Below are 14,271 nucleotides of genomic sequence, written 5' to 3'. Positions count from 1 at the left end.
GAGTAGAGAACAGAAGGTTTCACTTAGGGCTCCTCTATGCCGGTTTGGCATCTCCATAGTCCATCCCAGGCCATGACCAATGAAAGGGAGTATGAGCTTGTGTGTGCATTTGAAGAATAAAAAGGACTATTTGGGGATGCCGTGCTGAGCATTTGAAAGCTGTTGTCAGAAAGCCTTCTTGTTGCAATCCAACACGTTCCTTGTGGTTTCCTTTAGAATGTTAACACAGGCCTAAAACAGTGAGGACGAAAGTGTGTTCAAATCGAGCCAGTTAGGTAGAAGGAGATCCGCTGCATTTCCTTCCTCCACACACACACACACACACGTCACAGCGGATCATTCTGCGGTAATCTGCTCCATGTGTGAGTGTACTGTATGTGTTGAGCGCTAGAGGCTTACTGCACATGCTATTTTCTACGCTCAATTAGCCACTTTTGTGCAAGTGTTTCAGACAGTTCGGGTGTGTGAGGGTTTTTTCGTGTGTGTATTATTGACCCCCTGTGAGGCAAGAGGACAGTGGAGATCATTCGGAGGTTAAATGCTCTATTTCTTGACATGTCATCAAATATAGTAGTGTCCCTCTCTCTCTGCACCCTCTCCTTTTACATTCATTCTCTCTCCCTCGCTCTCCCTGCGGTGGGCAACACAGAGAAAGAAAGCTCTGTCGCAGCATTACCCTGAAAAGCAAAGAGGGGGAAGGGGGACCCTGGTGGATATATTGCCTATAGCGCAGCAAAACTGCTAGAGAGGGAGAGAGAGACCGACGCTAAAGGTTTAAAAAAAAAAAATCATGGAGGGGGAAAGATAGCAAAAAATGTTCAGAGGGAAGATATATCCTAAAACCTGCAAAAGTGTTTGTCATTTAATATCATCCTGTGGTTGTCATAGTTTTGCTGCAGAAGGATTGAGGTCTTGCAGTTACCGTCTAGTGCCACGCTTCCGCACTGCTGATGCGGTTAATAAGCAAGGGCCAGCTTCCACCCACTGACCATCTGTCTCACCTGTCTCCTCTTAGCTCTTAAAGTAACAAATCCACATATTGGGTATAGAAGTTACCTTGATCCTCCCCCCACGTCAAATACATAGATGTCAAACTCACGTCTGTGTGTTAGCAGACAGCGGGAGTCAGAGAATGGTTAGCCTAGCTCATCATACTGACATTTCCCAACCTACTCTCAAATACTATGTACATTAAGACCCTGTTCAAATACATAACGGTGGATGTAAGTTACTAGCACCTCTGGCACCAGTCATTTACAGACTAGTTTCTAACTGTGTCTTTCTGCTGTTGGGTGCGGATCGGGTTGTGTATGGTGAGTTTAACACTTTATTTAACTAGAAAAGTGATTTGAACGGTTTGTGGTCATCTCAAATCAAACAGAAAATCTACAAAAAGTAAAAGTAATACGGTTCTTTCCTCACACCAATCACATGTACCACTGCCCATATTACAGTGACATCAAAGTGGAGGTCAGAATGTTGCATTTTCTGTATCAGTTTCAAATGATTGATTCCCCATTCAGTGGATTCGACAACAATATGCCAATCAAATGAGGGGAACTTTGACTGATTTCAACCGACTCAAAGTCACTGCAGCAAGAGATCCGAAAACTCATAACCTCAGTCACAGATCAGAACAACACAAAGCAAATATAGCTTTTAGAGATCCCTGATCACGTTGATTTTTACAGTAAATGATGACCTGCTTATGATCAATTTCAATTGTGATATACAGTATGTTTGTGGCATTCATTCCAATGTAAACGTAGGAATATTAGCCATTGTTGCTTTAGCTGCCTGAAGCAATGTTCCCTATCAGCATCCAAAACAGCTGACATCCACATATCTCTTTGATCTTCTGAAAGAAACGTGATGAAGCTGCTTCTATTTTTACAGTTATGTATGTCGGGGTTTTTTTGTGGTAAGGACACCTTACCTGACACTGGCCACATCAGGTATGCGTCAGTGTTATAAGTGCTGACAGGACCTGGCTTAGCTTTCTGCCCGCCTAACGGCAGGATTAAATACTACACCGGGACAGACAGCATAATGACGAGGAACAAAAACATACCAGTCCATGAGAATGAAGTCAACAGGAAATTAGCTTTGCTGCAAATGGCCGTGTGTGGCGGGAGACACAGTGAGAGTGTGGAAGAGCAAGTGGAGGTGTGTGTGTGTTGCTACAGTGTTGGAGTTGTGTTTCCCTCCTTGAGGGGCTGTGAATTGCCATTGCACCCTGCTGTATGAATGGGTGGACTTAGAGAGAGGGAGAGGGAGCGAAAGGGGGGAGATGGGAGGAATGTGTGTATGCTTTTGCTTACAGAGCAGCACCATTCAGCGGAGAATTCCACCTGAATGGGGATGCAGAGACGCACGGGCCGATCAATGAGCGGATACGAGATCGCAGCGTGCCCAGCTCAGCAGAAAAAGGGGAAAAAAAAGAAAATACGGGCAGCGGGAACAAAAACAGTAGAATTGTTGCAGAAAGTGACCCCATCCTAATCTTCTTCTTCACCATCTCCCTTTACGGCTTCCTGCTCTGAATTCCTCTCGACACACACAACCAAAAAACACCTCTCATCCAGTCACCCCCTCCCCTCCCCTCTCTGTCTCTCTCCCTCCTTCTCTGCAGCAGACTAGAGCACAGTCAGCTACTACGGGGACTGCAGTGTTACGCTATAGCACAAGCTGAGAGCAGGACGGAACCAGAGGAGTGGGGTGGGCAGGCAGGGGGGGGGGGGGGGGGGATTGGATGAATAGCGATAATATGCAATCCAGCACTCAGCTCTAAAATCGCGGCAATAAAGCAGCACAAGCTGTCCGTAGTGACGAGGAACGATGTAGGGGGTGGGGGGAAGAGAGCGGGCGGGGGGCTGCAGAAGAGAATAAGACCGGAGGAAAGAAGGAAGAGACGGGAAAACCGCGTTACCTTGGTGAGGATGATGCATATATTCTTGATGAACGGACGCAGGGCATCAAACGTGTGATTGGTTTTCTCTTCCCTCCGACATTCGACAATCTTCCCGAGCGAAGCTCCAACAACCTAATCAACTAAAAACCCAGCCGGCCACCTGACCTCAGCCCACCTGCCCGCTGCGGCCTGCCCCACGTCTTTATGGGCCCGCACTGGCACAGAAAACTATTGACTGCAACACTTTCAAAGTCACCTCAGCCATCGTACTATACCACCCCCCCATGTCACCAGCATTCCATTCTTCTTTTTTTACATTCACCCCCCTGGGTTGTTCGATCGCTTCCTTTGCTGCTATTTCCCTTCTTTGACCCATCAGACGTGAAGAAGGCTTCCTAGAGATACAGCCGCATCGCCCTCTTGTGATGCCGCAGGTCCACACTCCTCTCGCTGAAGCATGTAAACCTGAGGTTCTCAAACCATGTTGAAGACCCGCACCCCTTGGGATGCGCCAACATGCTCCACAGACCTACTGGCAACTACCAACACCACCCTCCCCAAACCTCATTGCTGCATGGACAACACCAGGCACACCAAGTACTGCGATCACTTTGACCAAATGCCTCCACATTCCCAGTCTGAGGCTTTATCGTTGGAGTTGGCTTTTGGCGCTATCCAAAATATGAGAATGAGATATTTGATGATTCTCATCAGAATAAACTTGCGTCTTCACAGGAAACTCAAGCAAACTACTTGGTTAGGTTTAGGAATGGATCATCTCTTGGGTTAACGTAACCATGGAAGAGATGTTACTTAAGTATTGAAGTTAAGTCACAACGAAATCCACGTTGCAACCATAAAGAGAAGCAGCCTCCTGGCTGAAACATTGCTGATGGTGCGACCCTGTGTGTTTGAGCTGCCTTTTACCTGAACAAGGTCACGAACCTTTGAATCAGTCAAGTGTGGCTCTCCCCTGCAACTTTGTCTTCCCCACCATTATTATTCAAATGTCCTTTGGTTTACATCCTTGCCAATCTGCTAATGCTCCTGCGGTACGTACAGATGAGCAGCAGAATTGGTAGTTGCATTTTGTGCGGCACGTGTTTGTCTACAGGAGTCTGCGAGTTTTTCATGAAATTAACAACACAAATACTGGGTATGGTTCATGACATTGCTTCAGGTTTTGACCATCCCCTGCCTAGAATCCAAACATATTATCCATCCATGCACATGCTGACTTTCTGCTTCGGTACCCAAAGAGAAAACTACTTCCTGCACGGAACATTGGGATTGGGCCGAAAGTGCAGAGTCATGAAATTAGGAAGATTTTTTTTCAAGCTGGAACATACTTCACCGTGACCTTAGGTTCCTATACTTGTGCAGTGGAGAAACTGTGTGTGTGTGTGGGTGTGTGTGTACAATGTTTGTGTGCGTGTGTGTGTTTCCAGCTTAGGTCCCAGAGTCAATGTCAGAGCTGTATGCTCCTAGTTGATGAGTTGACTAATCACTTGTTTTAGCCTCAGTCAGGATCTCTTTAGTCATGCTGACTTTTTTTCCGAGAAACTCATGAGGCACACATGAACACAAGATTTAAAGTGGTGTTTTTGTGTGATTCTTTTTTGGAAAATGCAGTCTATTAGCGACCAGTGTTAGTTAACAAATAATGATTTTGTTGGAGGACAGCCATCTGCGTGTATGTCACCGTACATATGTTCACATATATACATATATACACACACACGTTGTATTGGTTTTACAAGGTTAGGAAAGCAAATGATCACTGTCACCTCCACACAGTGACGCACACAGCTTATTAATCAAGCGCTGGCAGCGTATTGGTACTCTGTATCCGTACTGAAACGGGAATTGGTGCATCATCATAAAAGCCTGGATTTGGCCCAAGCCTGAGCGTCTGTGCCCGTATTCCACCCCTGACCCCCTGCGTTGTCCCACACTGCGATTCCACCAACTCTGCACCAACGCTAGGCCTCCACGTCGGACGTTTTAAAGACTCTGGCAGAAGCCAAAGGTGTACATAGCGGTGTGAGCTGCACGCCAAAACACCTCCCTGACCGTACCTTCCACTTTAATACATGAATAGGGCATTATGTCCTGAGTTTCTCCTGGGCCCTTTTTTGTCACTATAAAAGATTCACCATCTGTGCTGTAAACCAGTGCAGTTCATGCCAGATTTAAACCAGCTCTACATATGTTAACTCTAATACGTAGAAGGCGGCAGTGAGAGTTGATGCATTTATGTCGTTCCAGCAGAGAAACTAGGTGATGCATGCTGCAGGACGAGCACTGTTCTGTGGCGTTTGCACCATTATGATTTTGAACACGCACACATCCAGAAACTCAGGCACTGGCAGTCTGCCAGTGAGTAAAGAGTAACACACTCACACAAACAACCCAGCATGCTATTGGATGCAGTGTGAGGCAGAGGCTTAAGTTTTGTTCCATCTAACATGAAAAGGAGCAGACACATGGAGGCAGAACAACCCAACCTTTGGAGTTCCCTCTGGATTTCCGTGTTTAGGTATTATTGTATAACGGATAAACGATCGTGTGGACGGTTGGTGCAGAAAACTGGCCACAAACAGGGTAGAATCTATTTAAGTCAGTAAGTGTTCACGCTGTGGCAGTATTCTAACCCGACAAACCATTGGCCCAAACACATAAAGACACCAGGTGGAGAGAGGGACAGAGAGATGCGCACTGACGCATCAGCAGTGGTCAAACCTTCACGCGATGATGCGATGGAGAGATCAGAGAGAAAGACAGAGCGGAGTGTAGGGGAGAAGAGATGGGGAAACACACGAGAGGAAGGGAGAAAACACTGCAGTGAATTTGACATCCCCCCCCCCCCCCCCCGCCCCCCTCTCCACCCCCTCCCCCCCTCCTCCAAAACACTTTTAGAGGGTAGCCTTACGCGCAACAATGCGCAGTGGACACAAAATGTGCCAAACGACGTATGCGAATGCAGCACAATGAGAAGAAGAAGAAAGAAGTTGAAACGATGAAATGAAGATGGGGGGGGCACGAGAGCTACTTGTCCTGCTACTCACCCGCGCGTATTTGGACGAGTACGGGTCCTCGAACAGCGCCCACATGAAGGGTCGCCAGTTTTCCCACCACGTCGTCCTGCGGCCGTCCTCCTGCATGCAAAGCCGCTTCAGGTCGCCGTCCGCCCCGCCGGTGAGCGCGGGGTCGTCATCCGGCGCGTCCGGCTCGGGTTGCTCGAAGCTGTCCAGGGCTTCCTCGGCGTCGCGGTGCTGCCGGTAGTTCATCCAGCAGCACGCCTCCACGTCCGTCTCGTCGATGCCCCAAAAGGCAAGCTCCTCCTCGAAGAGCGGCCCGCACACATCGTTGGGGCAGTGGAGCTTGCCGGTGCGGTAGTAGTTGAGGATGAAGGCGAAGGTAGCCGGGTGGCGGTCAAAGAAGAACTCGTCGCACTTGGGGTCGTAGTCGAAGTTGCTGTAGGCGTCGGGTTCGGTGAGCCAAGACAAGCGCGTGCCCGGTAGCGTCTTCAGGGTGCTCCGGTAGGTCTCGTGTCGGATACCGCCGCAGTTGATCACGATCTTCTCGCTATCTGACGCCGAGCAAGTCATGACTGCGCTGGGGCATGTTTCAGTCGGTGCGCCCGACTGCTGCTGCTGCTGCTGCGGCTACTGCCCGTCCCCATCCACCGCCTGGTGCCTCGCTCGGTAGGCTACTGTTATACCGTCCCGGCAAGGAGTCACAGGGCCAACTGACAAGAGGAGGAGAGGAGGGGGAAGGAGGAGTGTGTGTGTGTGTGTGTGTGTGTGTGTGTGTGTGTGTGGGGGGGGGGGGGGGGGGGGTGTGTGTGTGTGTGAGAGAGAGAGAGAGAGAGAGAGAGAGAGAGAGAGAGAGAGAGAGAGAGAGAGAGGTGGAGCGAGGAAGAATATGTGGGCTGCGGATTTTATGAATCAATAGTTTCCCGCTGAATCTGACTGATTGAATTCATATCACCGGATCATTTGACGTTATTATCCAACTGCGAAGCAAATATATTCAAATTGTGGATCTTCTGCATACTTGGATTGAACTGAAAAAGTAAGAAAGTAAGTCAATGAACTGGGTGCAGAGAGGAGGACAGAAACTATATTTCATTTTCATTTTGTTTTACAGTAAAGGCCTCAAATACAGGAAACAAAAACGTGTGTTTCCTTTTGAGCATTGCCATGATGTCATGTTGCAATCGGAATAGGCCCAACACAATAATTGGAAGAATAGTGTTTGTCCAATATGTAATTCTATGCTTCAAAAGAAGAATGAGCTGATTTCAATGCGTACTGCTTAGTTGAGCTTTCTTCAACCCTCCTGGTCACACATGCGCCTGAGGCATGTTTGCATTGTTCCTCAGACCTGTGATAAGTTCGCTTTTGGAAATCCCTTTCACTGCTGGTTACTGGGGAAAGTAATAATGTGACAACAGCTTGGTGGACATCCACTGCGGTCTCTCCCATGCTTGTTAAATACAGAGGGTCCTTAAGCATATGGTGTTGATGTACTGCGCTTTCAACTCACCCCCATGTTGGCCCAGCCATGTTGGTCGTGTGAATCGCTGTCAAAAGAATTCTGAGCCACATCTCCGTTGATTGATTACTTCTGTAAACATTATTTCAAATCTTCTTCAATATAACATGTCTGTATAGTATGACTTGTATAGTACCTGCTTTACTTTGGTTAAAAAAACATCCAGGGACAGCACTAGTCGAACAAGGCGGCGGGAAATAGCCCAAAACGTCGGTCCACAAAGCAATGGGTGACGTCACAATGACTATGTCAACTTCTCATGTACAGTCTATGGTCGTTGGTCCTATAAGTTGTATTTTTCCAACGCCAGTGTCGTAAGTTATTAGTGACATGGTAACAACCTACGTCAACAGTGCTGAGAGGGCTAAGTCGTACCCTGGAGGATGCCGCTTTGTCCCGATCCTGTCTTCTGACCCTGGATGCACGGAGCTCAATAAGTGCATGCCACTTAATATTAGATGTATTTTTGCCCAGAAAGGACCAGCCAGAGTTTCCCTGTGACTCAATCGCCTCCTTCCAATACGCTCAGTATGTAAACATTCAGTTTTTGTTCCTTGAATTATTTCTCTTTGTTCATTAAAGCATTACAACATTACCTAGCAATTATTGAGAGGTTATTGTTCGTGTTTAGAGACTTATCAATAAACAAAAACAATAAATAGTCACACACAGAGACTAATTAGTATGTTGCCGCCTCTCTCCGCCTCTTCCCACTTCCACCCTATTCCCAGTGTCAAACTGGAGGTTGTCATCTCCAACAAACTCTGAAGCAATTGACTTAAGGACACTCATCAGACTTAACACAGCTGCATTTACACAACTAGGCTTTCTCTAATAGCAGTGGTGGCTGGTGGATTTTTTTTATTGGTGTTGATGATGATTCAATGCAAAAAAAGGTACCAAACATGGATTAAAAAAATATTAATATTTAATATTTATTCCAACAGTTTAACAGTATAATAAGGACATCTTATTTAAACAATTCAGGCATATACATAAACATATATACATATACATAAAACCATATTCAGAATGTGATATGACTACCATATTGTAACTATTATAAATATCCATTACAAATATAATATAATATAATATATTGAAGAAAAAACATATTAAAAATAAATATATATCTCAGTCTCTGAGGCTCGATCAGTGTTGAGAAAAGACCAATTCAAAGCCCAACAAAACTTCACATAATGAATTATTTGGGATAAAATGTCTGTGTTTTCATTCACGTCCTGGTTGTGTGTCCTTACCGCAGTCCTGTGTGCGTCGCAACTGGGTAGCAATGTTAAGTTTAACACGGTGACATAAGAATATACGGCGTCGCTCTTGTTACGTTGTAAAACTGACTAGAGGACAGCATAGGGCGGCGAAGGGCATCAGAATCCCAATGTAGTTTAGGACGCTCATATTCTAATGTCATTCAATAACTTTATCAGTGAATGGCTAACTGCTTCTTAGACCCTCCGCCTTTGGGACCTGGCCCGAGCCCAGCTGAGACATGCAGACCAGCGGAGAGGACGTGCATGAAAAGCATATAACTTAATTTACAAATATTACTGGGTATGAAATTGTCACGGTTTGGCCTCGCTTCCTGTTTTAGTTTGAAGTTTCATGTCTCTTGTGGTCCTGGGTTAACTTCACTTCCTGCCTTGTCTTGTGATTGCGTGATTGTCTCCACCTGTGTCCAATCACCTGCACCTCCCTTGTGTATTTAAGCCCTGTGTGCCTGTGTGCCTGTTGTCCTTTGTCGCGTCATTGTCTATATGTCCCTTGTCGTTGGAGCACGTCTTTGGTTTGTCTACAATAAAGAGCACTTGGATCGAGAAACTCTGCGCCTGAGTCCTCACTGCATCCTGCCCCAGCCCGAGTGTGACAGAAATCCACGTTTCCAAAACACAAATATCGACTATTATGTTAAAAAAACATTTTACAAATAAACAACAAAAATATATATTTTTCCATTCTCATGGTGGGGCCACGCCCCTTTGCCCTCTATGGACCAGCCGCCAATTTAATAGTTCTTACACAAGAGTTGAAAGAAAACACCTGTCTACGCCAGGATGGGTGGGAAAGATTATTGTTGTTTGTTTTTGGAGGGAAATTTATCCGCGCTGGCGGCCTGAGATCCATTGGGTTGGAAGGAGAAAAAAAAAGGCCTTCACAAAATCCACGGCGATGTGAGACCATCGACTGCAACTGACCAGCCGGGGTTTGATGGGACGCCTTGCTGTGAGCAGAAACTGTACAGGCTGACACAAATGCACGGGTGTCTCGGGTCATGGATGGCAACCTAAACCGTTGGCAAACAAAAGCAAGTGTGCGGTGGAACCCCGGATGACAGGTGAGTTTGGGGGAGTGTCCCCGCTGTAGTACCTGGGATCTGACTGCGTCCGGCACAAACAAACGGTTGGGAGGAACACCACCTTGATCTGGATGGGCCTTCTGAAATAGAGACTCCCTACTCAATGGGGGTTCCTTCTGTGGTGGACTGCAGAGAGAAGCATCAGGCTTGATGTTGCGTTACACGGGCCGGTAGGTGAGGTTAAAATTAAACCTTCCCCAACGAGTCCACGAGCTTGTCGGGAGTTTAGTCTCTTGGCAGAGCGGAGGTATGAACAATTTTTATGTGCTCAGGAGAGAATACTCGTTTTTGATGGTAACATTGTTTACACCACCGTAGTCGATGCCAAAACGAAGGGTGTGGTTCTTGTTGCCTACAAAAAAGAAACCAGCCCCCACCGGAAATGAGAAGGGTCAGATTAACCCAGCTCCCAGGGAGTCGTGGATGTATTTCTCCATGGCATCTCTTTCAAGGCAGGATATCTTGAAAAGCTGGCTGGAGGGTAAGGGGTGCCAGGAAGCAGGTTGACGGTCATAGGGCCTATGTGGGGGCAGGGTCAGGGCTTGCTCCGTGCTAAATACCTCCCCTAAGCTGTGATAAATGGGTGGCACTAATGTGAGGTTAGGGGGCTCAATAGTGGGTATTGCAGTTAGTAAAATGTACTCCATATATACTCCAACTAACTACAGCCCCTGTGGACCAATCAATGTGGGGGCAGGATAGTTGGGAAGTTGATATTTATTTTTGCATGGAAATTAATCCACTCCAGTCTGCAGTGGCAAGGCACTAGTTGAGCGGCGATGTTGCCTCGAGATCCACTGAGTTGGAAGGAAAAAAAAACTCGAACACTGGTTTGGTCCAACGTTAGCGAAGTACCAATGAACTGATTTTCGCACTCAAAGGAGCCAAGATCACTCTAGTGGAGAAATGTTCTGGCGATGAGACCACTGGAACCGTCGGTATTTCATCTAGCATTGATGTCGGGCCTCATGATCCAGAGGCCCAGATGCCAGATGATTGCAGCCACGCCCAAACAATACAAACACACACATGCACACACAGAGAGAACAGGGGAGTAGAGCTGGCGTCACAGTGGAGCCGTGACACTGTCATCACTAACTGCTGAGTTGCTGTTGTAAAGCTTAAACCAACCGAAGGAACTGACGTTACCCTGATAACACTTTGCCTGTTTAATAGGAAGAGCAAAAGAAACATTACAGCATACAAGCCCGGAAATGTTATATATGTTTTGTGATCGAAATGCAAATCTTAGAAAGGACAATTCACAAAAAGACCACCGTCATTAAATTACAAGAAGTGAGGTAAGTCAAATCAGATTTGACCAACATTCTTTACATTTGTGGGAAGTTGTGTCAAGGTGACATATTGGATTGGCAAATCAAATCAAAAAGCAACATGTATACACACATCACTAAAGTTGTTCCTAAGACGTTTGTCAAGAACTTAGTGATGAATTTATGAAGCCCTACAAATGCCATTTTAGCTGGTTATAGATACAGCATTTTACCATACATGTCAAGACGTATTAACAATAAAATATACTTATGCTGCTCATTCTGTAAAACTGTTTCTTTCCGTGTTTGAAGTCATTGACATAATTTTTGTGTCAGCATTTCTTCTCTTTTTTTTGTTGTGTGTGATAAAACCATCCAAGAAACGTCCATGCACAAGTAGAATCTGGAAAAGGAGTGCCAGTACCTCAACACCCATTCAAGATTCGGATTGGTGTCTTGCATGGAAATGAGTCTCCGTCACCGAAGCTCTCATGTGTCCTCTCCATCCCTCCCTGACCTCCTTCCCTCTCCCTCTACCCTCTCTCTATTTCTTACTCTCTGCTGCATCACTACCTTACTCCACACCGTCTTTCAATCTACTAAAACACTCTGCTCAATTAGAGTGGAGCATGAGGGGTATGATAGAGTGTTTCACGCCCACCGCCCATTCCCCCCCCTCTCTCTCGCTCCCTCCACCACCACTAGCGAGAGAGAGAGAGAGAGAGAGAGAGAGAGAGAGAGAGGCCAGAAGCAGAACGGGTATTTGCTGAGCTCCACAAAATGGGGGGAAAAGACTGCAGACCGTCAAATCATTAGTGCTCTCCCAATTCTCTCTCTCTTTCTCTCCGTCTATTTTCTTTTCTCACGCGGTGCATTCTCTCCATTTCATCTCAACCTCCTCTCATCATCTCTTCTGCTTCCCTCTCTTTCTTGCTCTCTCTCTCTCACACAAGCACACACACAGCAGTGCAGAGCTAATGTGCTGTGTTGGTCTGTTCAGAACAGTCCGCAGCAATGTGTAAAGGATCCACTACAACGTCACTGAAGCACTCACATTTTACCAGGGCCACAATGTTCTTGTAGGCTTTCACAGTCTTTTATGTATCGACAAAGATAGATGTATAGATTGAGAGATAGCTGGATAGATGCATAGACAGATAGTGCTTATGTAAGAGGAAAGTCTATATGATGTTATTATGTACAGATCTTTTTTTGCCATATATTCTGAATTGTATTAGTTAAATGGCAAACCATTGATCCCTTTGGCAAGTTTAGTCACTCATGGTCATTCAAAATCAATGTTTATCCTGGACAGTAAGTCAAGGTCAGTTTTTGAAGACTAATATAAAAGTCCTGCAATGGATCTTGAAGGTTATACATTATCAATATTCTTCTTGAACCTGTTTTATAGTGTTTCTTCCGCTCTGTGGTTATATCAACTTGGGACACAGTCTTCCAAAGTTGTATAGTTTTGCCTTCCACTTGGATCATATCGGGACAATGTTTTTACTCTATTCGTACACTCTGTTTAAATCTAGAAGATCTGAGCAATTTAATGTGTTTTGTACAGCCTAAAATGGCTAATTAATCTCAATGGGCTCTAAACGTGGAAACATGCAATCCTCTCCCCGGACAGACAAAAGTAAAATATATGTCAAGTGTACGGAATGAACAACATAACAAAGCTACAGCATAACCAATGCATATGACAAGAACGATTAATATAATGAGAGAGAGAGTATGCAGAATAATGATGGGAAATTACAACTGATGATATCAGCAGTGGATAAAATAAATAGAACGTGCATTTCCTGCAGAAAATGCGATGGAATGCTAAAAGATTAAAGCTGAAAGCTAAAAGCTGAATTTTCTTTTTTTAAATTACTGAAAATACAGAAATGAGAAGCTGAAATACATTTTTTTAAATGTTCAAAATACAGAAATGGCAGAAGCTGAAATGAATTTCAAACAGCATGAATAAGAAAAATGTGGTCCTCTTCAGCACCACGGACAGCAGCCCCGGAAAAACCTGAATAATAATAATAACAAATACCTACTGTCTATTCCTAACCACTATTCCTTCGCCTCGGTATAAAACGGCATGGGGTCAAGGAAAGATGGTTAGGAGGATTCATGTGGAGTTCAGAAAAGACAACCGCGGTGTTTAGGGAATCCGATTCCACTTTCACTAAGCTATGTGGTCCTAATGCAAAGGACATTAGTGACGTCAGTCTGCAGCTGCAAAACTACCATTTCTCCGAAGATGGATTACAAAGAAGCATCTGATTCATGCAGATGACCTAAACAACCAGGTTCAAAGTATTACTTTATTAACAAGTTCAAGATAAATTTGCTGACGGTTACTTAATCTACTACATCTACTAATGTTTCCCGGTCTAGATCGTTATTTTGCGTAAGCAGCCAAATGATATGTCACAATTTAAATATTGCCGCAGCAAGGAGTTGTAGGACAGAATGATCTCCTTTCCTTTTGCAAAGGATGGTCCAGTAGTTTATATGCTAAAGGGGTAGTATGGGTATGAGTATGGGTGCATTGAAGCTCCTTTCTTTATCATTAGATCATTTCAACAGCTTTTATCATAGCGACCCGTTTACACTACTTCTGGGTAATTTTGCGCAATTACGAACCTTCCTAAGAAAATTTGACAACTCCACATCTTTTGGCATAGGACCTTGTCAGCCACGAGGGAGAAGTACCGGCATTAGTCTTTGAAAGGTATGAATAAATAATTATTTGTTGATGCATAATTAATGAGCAATGTCATTTTTATATAATATATAGCAAGTGTTAAAGGGGAAGTCAATGTCGATTTAATTCACATGATTTAAATACATATGCATTTATTGATAAATATATATACGTAAAAATACATAATTCAAATTATTTGTGTTTTCCAATTCCAAATTCCCCTTTACAGTCTGTACTGTATCCTTCCATCGGCATAGGGAAAACTTCACCAAAAAGCCTTCAGTGGGGAGAGAAGAGGAAGAAACCTGGAGTAGAACGCAGAGGAGGATCCCTCTACCAGGATGATAGAAGGTTCATAGATGTACGTAACGTGCACGTCTTCCCATGGAGGACTCAGCGGTAAACCAGCAGATCGCTGGTGTGAAAGTTAGACGACCAACTACTA

General features: G+C 45.0%; 1 protein-coding gene across 6 annotated transcripts in view; it reads right to left on the bottom strand.

Moving 5' to 3' along the window:
- Positions 1-6,695, bottom strand: part of LOC119220255 (potassium voltage-gated channel subfamily C member 1-like) — a 63,438-nt gene extending 56,743 nt beyond the window's left edge. For 4 of the 6 annotated variants that reach the window (XM_037476122.2, XM_062566239.1, XM_062566240.1 and 1 more), the window contains exon 1: positions 5,980-6,694. In XM_037476122.2, the coding sequence (XP_037332019.1) occupies positions 5,980-6,522 (543 nt within the window). In that variant the 5' untranslated portion in view covers positions 6,523-6,694. Of the gene's footprint in view, positions 1-5,979 lie in introns of all 6 variants that reach the window. The other 2 variants (XM_062566238.1, XM_037476123.2) reach the window with 1 other exon arrangement.
- Positions 6,696-14,271: the final 7,576 nt, after the last annotated feature.

Source organism: Pungitius pungitius, chromosome 12 (genome assembly GCF_949316345.1).
Source record: "Pungitius pungitius chromosome 12, fPunPun2.1, whole genome shotgun sequence".
Classification (NCBI taxonomy): Eukaryota; Metazoa; Chordata; class Actinopteri; order Perciformes; family Gasterosteidae; genus Pungitius; species Pungitius pungitius.
Note: the sequence above shows the minus strand (reverse complement) of the source record. Positions and strands in the feature narration are given on the sequence as shown.